Source organism: Sinocyclocheilus anshuiensis, unplaced genomic scaffold (genome assembly GCF_001515605.1).
Source record: "Sinocyclocheilus anshuiensis isolate Anshui unplaced genomic scaffold, SAMN03320099.WGS_v1.1 scaffold272, whole genome shotgun sequence".
Taxonomy (NCBI): domain Eukaryota; kingdom Metazoa; phylum Chordata; class Actinopteri; order Cypriniformes; family Cyprinidae; genus Sinocyclocheilus; species Sinocyclocheilus anshuiensis.
Genome location: NW_015554117.1, coordinates 1,694,255 through 1,702,828, shown reverse-complemented (window position 1 = coordinate 1,702,828; position 8,574 = coordinate 1,694,255). Strand labels below are relative to the sequence as shown.

Sequence of the window (8,574 nt, the reverse complement as noted above, 5' to 3'; positions counted from 1 at the left end):
CAGTGTGTGCTGTGATTGGTTAGCTGGGCCAGTGTGTGCTGTGATTGGTTAGCTGGGCCAGAATGTGCTGTGATTGGTTAGCTGGGCCAGTGTGTGCTGTGATTGGCAGCACTCGGGCGCCTGGTCGGAAAATGTCACGCCCCTTACCATAGCCGCCTGCTGCAAGCATCAGTGTAAATACTGCGTCTCATCCCATTCGTCGATATTTGTGATATCACAAATTTTTCCCGGGAAATATGCATTGTAGTCCAAACGAGTCGTTCGTTGTAGTTTTTGAAAAGTGATTTCTGTTAAATAAAAAATCTCCTTTTGAAGTGGACTTTGAGCTTTGTAACTTTGCAGATCTTTTTTATTCCTCCATAAAATGTGCTGCACACATCTGAATATTTGGGTTGAACTGTTCTGGAACAGTGTTGTAAATACAATTTAATCGTGTCCTCTTTTGGAAGGTCAAACAAAGTAGTTTCGCTTTCACAGCGTCACACATGGCGTGCTAGAGTGAGAGGAGGCGGACGGGCTTGAGAACGGCGCAGCCGGCGGCAACCACATGTGACGACCCCGGGCTGGACGGCTCGAATAGTTCCTGTATCAAATGAAGGCCCGCCTTCTGAAATACAAAATGTGCTGTGATTGGTTAGCTGGGCCAGTGTGTGCTGTGATTGGCAGCACTCGGGCGCCTGGTCGGAAAATGTCACGCCCCTTACCATAGCCGCCTGCTGCAAGCATCAGTGTAAATACTGCGTCTCATCCCATTCGTCGATATTTGTGATATCACAAATTTTTCCCGGGAAATATGCATTGTAGTCCAAACGAGTCGTTCGTTGTAGTTTTTGAAAAGTGATTTCTGTTAAATAAAATATCTCCTTTTTTTGAGCTTTTTGAGCTTTGTAACTTTGCAGATCTTTTTTATGCTCAAACAGCAACATTACAGACTAAAGTGAAAAAGCATAATAGGACCCCTTTAAATATCTCTTTAATTGAATATTTAAAGTTATTTCACACAACTAATTTCTAAACATAAAAAAATTCTAAATATAATTGTATTAATATTTTAAATTGCTTATATTTTAAATTTTCATTTTAATTGTAGTAATATGCACTTTTGTCATTTTTATTATTAATATTTTTTATATTATTATTTAGGTTTCATTTATTTTTTGTTTGAGTTATATTTATTGTTTTATTTTTTTACAGTTAGTAATTTTAGTACTTAAACTTATTTTAGTTAGTTGCCAAGGCATCATTTCTAATTTGTTTTTAGGTTTAAGTGTTATATTAGTATTATTTATATGCTATTATTGTTTATATTAATATTTTGAATTAGCTTTTTTTATTTTCAGATTTTTTTTTGCTATGTGCTTGTCACTTTTTATTTTTTTTATCTTACTGTTTGGGTTTAATTTATTTTTATTTCAGTTTTAGTTTAGTTTAAATTTTTATTTATTTACAGCTAGTAATTATAGTACTTCAACAATTTTTTTTCAGTTTGTTGGCAAGGAAATTATATTTATATTTTATCTTATTTCAGCTTTATTTAATTTGACAAAATATGTTATATACAGCATAACCTTGTTGAGAACTCATGATTTTGTTGGCTCTTCTCTCAGTTCCTGGAGTTACTGGTACACACACACACTCACACACTCACACACACACACACACACACACACACACACACACACACACTCGACTGTAATTTCCAAGACTAGCTGGAGGGGTTCTTCCCCTCTGATTGATCTGGGGCCGATGGGCTTCACCTCTCCATTGTCCTGCTATAATTGAGGTGCTTTAGTTCACTTTAGGACACTTCAAGAGCATCTCGTTCAATCTAAGACACATGAATGCTGTGCTACATGTTCTTTTATCTCGCTCTCCTGTTTTTCTCAGAGTCTCAAGCTACGAGATATTCTGGTACACTCACAACCTCTTCATCGTGTTCTATGTTATTCTGATGGTCCACGTAGCGGGGTGAGTTTATCAGTGTATTTACTTCAAACACATACAAACAAGATTGTAAAAATATTGTCATTCATTTGTACAGAAAAAAATCCCAGTTTGCATACTGTCCATTTTAAGTAGTATGCAAGATTAGAATTAGTGTAAATATGCATTAAGATTATTATGTAAGAGCTGCATGAATGGTGTGCTATTTCTACAGTATGTGTACTTGATGCATACTTTTTGTGTGCTATTATTACCCACAATCCACTGCGTTGTGAAAGGAAAGTTTGAGAGGGTGTTTTTCTCAACAAATGTCAAGCATAAAATATTAAGCAAAATTAATTTGTATGATTTAAAAAAAAAATGAAATTGTGATTTATTTATTTTTATTTTTTTAATAAACAGGGTTTCTGTTGGTCTTAAAAAGGTCTTAAAAAGTCTTAATTCGCCCTTTCAAAAATTAAGGCATTAAAAAGGTCTTAAATCAGAGCAGTAAGTCTTAAATTCATAAAGTCATGGCATTAAATGTTACATGTATTGCTAAAAATTTTTATCTTCTTTAGTATTGATTATCTTGTTTTCCAGTGCAAATATCTAAACCATTAAATCAAGATACATTTACTTGAGTTGCAAAACGAAGATATGAAGTCTTGTATTCTGAGAAATTGAACAAAATCAAGTGAATTTGGTTAAAATAAGAACAAATATCTCTCAGTGGGGAATGAAAACTTGTTTTCCTTTTGAATTATGTTGCTTTTCCTAAGTCCATTGGCAGATATTTGTTCTTTTTAATCATAAACTCACTTCTCAGCAACTTCTCAGAAAACAAGAATTGTTATATTACTTCTCAAGTAAATGTATCTTGTTTAAGGATCTTTACATTTACGCTGGAAAACAAGCAAGTTTTGCATGTGATCAGAAGGATCGTTAAAAGTTATTTCCATATTTCTAGTAGTTGAGAGCAGAGATATTCAAGACTAAGCTATTTTTTGTCAAATGAATTAAAAACTCATGATGATCTGTTGGAAGTTCTATGCAAATTGGGATGTTTTTTTACTTGTATGCTTTATGTGATATGATTGACGCCTCTCTGTCCAATAGGGGAGCTTTAAAGTATCAGTCAAACGTGGAGACCCACCCACCTGGCTGCATGCACAACAATCTCAGTTCATGGACCAATCACAGAGCAGCAGGAGAGAAGGGGGCGGAGTCTTCAGGTGCACCACAGACAGTTTGTCAAGAAGAGGCTCATTTTCAACCCCATTTTCCTCAGGTCTGTCTGTCTGATTAAATATGATTAAATAATTGTGTCTTTCATGTTGTTGTTTTTATATGTACATGTATATTTGATTATCAGTGTGTGTGTTTTAGACGTGGTTGTGGGTCTCTGCTCCTCTCTGCCTGTACTGTGCCGAGTGGTTGTATCGTTTCATAAGAAGCAGCACTGCTCCTGTTACCATAGTTTCTGTCGTTAGTCATCCATGCGATGTTGTAGAATTGCGCATGCTGAAGAGCGGCTTTAAGCCCCGCCCTGGACAGGTGAGCCCCGCCTCCACACAGTTACATTAAAGTTTGTTTACAAAGCGTTTAGAATTTTTACAGGGGAAATACAATGAAAATCAGGACTTTCCTTGCTCTTTTTAAATGAAAGAGTTCAGTCTACTGTGCTATATAATTCAAAAGCTCGGGGTCAGTTTTTTTTTTTTTTTTAGAAGGATACATTAAATTGCTCAAAAGTGACAGTAGAGACAATTATAATGTTACAAAAGATTTCTATTTCAAATAAATGCTGTTCTTTTGAACTTTCTGTTCATCAGAGAATCCTGAAAAATAAAAGTTTCCAAAAAATATTGATCGGCACAATTGTTTTCCCCGAGTGTGTCGTCATTTGAAAACCATCCCTTTACTCTTACCACAGTGAGTCCGTTTGTGTGTATTACTGCATTCAAGTCATGATCGTACTCATGAAATAAATGCACATGAATATCACCGCAATGTCATAATTACCAGTGGGAAACTCAGGAATTTATTTAGGCGCCAACTTGGGTGCGTCGATGAAAGAATCATGGCTAATTGGTATTGGTTGTAATCATATTTTAATTGCACGCTGACATGTTTTTTATTCAAAGTGACTAGCAAATTATAGATTACGAATGTTATTATTCTGAGTGCGCATCATAGTTATGATTTCCAGATGCACAAGCAGGACCTGAAAGCAGCATATGAACATTCTTCATAAACAGCGCTGAAGGCATTTTCAATGATGTAATGCTGTTGAAGTTTGTTAAAGTATCAAATTGCACTCTCTTTCAAACAAAACATTCCACGATGGCTCATGTAAAGGTTTCCATTAGAAAGCATTTTTGAAACATGCAAATTTTAGCAATAAACTTCTCCACACTTACACACTTAAAACGTTTGCATTCTCTGCCAAGTAAAACTTTGTTACCCACTCATAGACTTTACTTAGAGACTTTCTACCCGCAGGGGTCTGTTTCCTTTAATGCATGATTGTGCCTGATCCTCACCCTCAATCCCTGCACTCTGTGTGTGTTTGACTGTGTTCCTCAGTGTCCAACAGTGAAGAATCAAACATTTGGTATTCATCTCAGAGTGCAGGGAGACTGGACCTGTGAGTACACGCACACACACACACACACGCACACACACACACACACAGACACACAGACACACACACACACACACACACACACACACGCATTATAAATAAAAGAGCCTGTGATCTATATAATCTAGTTCAAAGGTTTCTGTCAGAATGTGTGAAGTTTGGATTAAAACGCACTCTTACGCACACATTTTTATTTGCTCAGTCTTGTGTCATAACACTTTCCATTATGTCATGCTTTAGAAATACTAGTTCCTGGAAGAAAAACACACTTAACAAAAGAAATACACAATGCAAATACACACACATTTAGTGAGTGATAAAACAGGTGATAAAGAAACTGCCTGGCAGCACGCTAGCAACTGTATATCTAAGTGACCACATAGCAAAGCACTAACAACCATCTAAAATACTCTAGTGACTGTATAGCAGTGTCTTAAAAACCACCCAGAACAAATTAGCAACTACTTATCAAGAGAAACCCGTAACAAATTCATGCATATGGAAGCCTGTTTCTGCCACTGAATAAAAAACAAAAAAGGTAATTGCAACATTTTATCTCACAATTCTCTTTTTTTCCTCGCAATTGCCAGAAATTGCGAGGCACAAACTCGCAATTGCGAGAAAGAAAGTGAGAATTGTGAGATGTAAACTCACAATTGCAAGTTAAAAAAATCAGAATTATGGGGTAAAAAGTCAGAATTGTGAGATTAAAAGTCACAATTTCCTTTTTGTTTATTTTAAAAATATGCTAAAAACATTTGGAATAGCAATGTGGTAACAATCACCCAGAACACATTTTCTAAACATATAGTTGCTGGTTTTTGTTTGTACATATGTTGTTGATTTTCTTTTGTCTATGTTCTTTCTCAGCGAGATTTTCTCAGCTGCTGCTTCAACAGTCGAACAGCGCCGAGATCCTTCCCATGATGCAACAGAGGAGATATCCCACGTAAGTCTGCTGCGTTGTGGGAACAGTGTTAATGAAGGTCATGATCCCTCAGTTTACTAGGAGGTGAAATGTCACGACCCTCTGACCGCATCATTTCCTGGCAAGACAACCGTTTTCCAGCGTTGTGCGGGCGGGGTGTCAGGTGACAGGCTTTAAAAAGCCCTGCTGTCCAATCAGAACGAATGACATCATTTCCTTACATAAAAGTGTTTTTACAGTGGATCAGTGTGTGTACAGTGGGGGAAATGACTGCACATCCTCATCCTGTGTGTGTGTTTGTGTGTTTCTTTTCTGTTGCCGTGTGCAATTGACTTATCTGTGTGTGTGTGTTTCTTTGTTACTGTGACTGTCTTGTTTTATCAATGGAAAACCTTCAGTGGCTGTAGCACGAATAGTATTTTCTGATTGGTGGGGTGGTTGTCGTTGATCTGTTTGTAATAGCATACTACCTGTACTAATGTTTCAGAATGTATACTGTGCATAATATGCTAAATCTCTCCATGTAATACCCAAATGACCTACTACATTCGTCAAAATGTGCAGTATGCAGCTAGAGCACAGTGCACAGAATACTGTATCCAACAATGCAATGCAAAAAACTTTTTTGCTCGTTATTTGATTGGACCATTAAGAGATTTTACATGAATTTGGATTTAGAATGCAAAATAACCATATATCATTTCACATACTTAAAAAAAAAAAAAAAAAAAGTATATACCCAGCTAACAAGGAACGTCCTCAGAACGTTCTGGCAAGGTTCTCTAGTTCTTCCAGTAACATAACATTTTTTAAAAGTTATTTGGTCTTTAATAATGCTCTCAAAACATCATTTACATTGTTCATGGAATGATTTTTCTGAAACGTTTTAGTTTCGTCGAACATTCTAATGTTCGTCTAACATTTTTTTTTTACAGTTTTTTTCGATTGCTAAATGACAGTGGGCACAACTGGAGCTACATGTGCAAAACTCTAACTACAGTCTGCACTACCAACAGTCACCTGAGCTAAACAGTTCACATCACCTGCAAAACTCATTCCAAGCAACACAACTCTTAACACATGGCTCAAAACAGGCTCAGTGCAGCCAAACACTATGCACAACCCTCACTGAGATAACACACACTGTCACTCAGAACACACTGAGAGTAAAAACACTAGCATCAAACACCAATACAGAAAATACAAACTTTTCATCTTTACAGTTTGAACAATTTCAGTGACTTCATACAAAGTCCTATTTTCTTCAAAGAAAAGAGTGACATTCTTTCACATGATTTAAAGACACCTGCTTAGCCTTTCAGCTGAAATTGCAATCAGCAGTGTTTGAAAGGCACAAGGCTGAAATCTATTCTGTTTTGAATGTGTGGTTCACAGTTTTGACAGCAGTGTGTTAGCATTTGAACAAAGTGCTGTAAATCCACAGTGTTGTGCAGGTTGTGGGTAAAGTCATGGGATAAGTGTGTAGAGTTTTGAAAACTGTGTTCAAGCAATGAAAAACGAACTAGAGTTTGGTCCACATGAACTGCTGCTGTGCAGACTGTAGTTAGAGTTTTGCACATGTAGCTCCAGTTGTGCCCACTGTCATTTAGCAATCGAAAAAAACTAATGTTGCTACTAGTTTCAGAATGTTCAGAGAAAATTCAAAAGTAACGTTCCCATAATGTTTGCAAAAGGATAAAATGGAATGTCTTGGACATTTTGAATGTTCCAAAAACAACATTTTCATAGCTTAATGCTTTCATATCGGCCTCTAAGAACGTTTGCAAAAGGTTCTTAGGGGCCATTCACACAGAACTCATCTTCGCATCTAAAAATGAGAGAAGGAATAAAAAAAAAATGCAGTGCAGAATGCTGCCTCCGCCATGTTGCCGTCAAATAAAACAGTTGCCATGCCAACTTGCTACTGTAAACAAAAACTCACAACGCTTGCCCCGCCTCCGGGGTCTTCTGATTGGTCTACTGTTTTGGAACTGACATTGATAAAATTAAATTCTTTTAACTTGACACGGTGTCTTAATGTGGCACTCATGTGTGAGACACTGCAAAAGACGTGAACGCAACGATCATACAGGTCCATTGGAAATAATGAAAAAGTAGCGCATTCGAATGGAAAAACTCATTACGTGTGAACGGCAACGGCCCCTTAGAACATATTTTGTTAGTTGTGTACTGTGCAGTAGGCAGAAATTAGTATACTAGTATTACATTAGTTATGTTTGGAATGGAATTCTAGAGTATTGCATATTGCAGTAACGTACTATGCACAGTTTGCATACTGTTGAAATAGCATGAGTAGTATGGAAGTGCGTTTTTCTGCCCACATGCAGCATCTCTAATCTCATTGGTTGTTCTGCTTTCTTGTCCCACCCCAGAGTGCACGTGGATGGTCCGTTTGGCAGCCCGTCAGAGGAGGTGTTTAATTATGAGGTCAGCCTGTGTGTGGCGGGAGGGATCGGAGTCACGCCGTTCGCTTGTGTTCTACAGGCGCTCTTGTGAGTGACACAACCTGTCAGTCACCTTAACTGTAACATTAGATCATTCTTAAACACTTTGGCTGTGTACTAAATGGAACACTAGTGTACTGCAAACTGTACAGTACACACTGTATACTGCATACTGCATTCCTCTAGTTCAACTGGTGGCTATGGTTAATAGATCATCCCAGGACCTATGGGTACTGAAAAGACTATGCACTTTATACATACTATGTACTAAAAACAGTAAAAGTAAGCTATTACAAATATATTCGTGTAAATCTCTCCAATGTTTTTAACATATGCATACTGTATTCAAACAGTGTAAATCCACAGTACAGTGTCTAAAGGTGTTGTTGTGTGTGTTGCAGTGATGACTGGCATCAGTATAAGTTGAGGAGGCTGTATATCGTTTGGGTCTGCAGGGACCTTCAGTCTTTCTATTGGTTTGCTGATCTATTGTGTGGCCTTCATGAGAGGGAAAAACACACACACACACACACACACACACACACACACACACACAAGCAGCAGCATCATTTGAATATGTTAGTGCTTTAATAAGCTAACTGATTGATCCT

General features: G+C 37.2%; 2 protein-coding genes across 2 annotated transcripts in view; both read left to right on the top strand.

Annotated features, from left to right (window-relative positions):
* The window catches only part of LOC107669869 (NADPH oxidase 4-like), an 8,914-nt gene extending 6,942 nt beyond the window's left edge, over nt 1-1,972 (top strand). The window contains exons 7-8 of the mRNA XM_016462294.1: nt 1,608-1,622; nt 1,890-1,972. Coding sequence (XP_016317780.1) covers nt 1,608-1,622; nt 1,890-1,972 — 98 coding nt within the window. The remainder of the gene's footprint in view (nt 1-1,607; nt 1,623-1,889) is intronic.
* Nucleotides 1,973-3,818: 1,846 nt separating this feature from the next.
* Nucleotides 3,819-8,476, top strand: LOC107669868 (NADPH oxidase 4-like; the record flags this gene model as incomplete). Its single annotated transcript, XM_016462293.1, has 5 exons — nt 3,819-3,858; nt 4,513-4,573; nt 5,441-5,519; nt 7,892-8,011; nt 8,365-8,476. Coding segments are annotated over exons 3-5 (258 nt in total), but the record flags the coding sequence as incomplete, so codon positions are not given.
* Between the last annotated feature and the right edge of the window lie 98 nt (nt 8,477-8,574).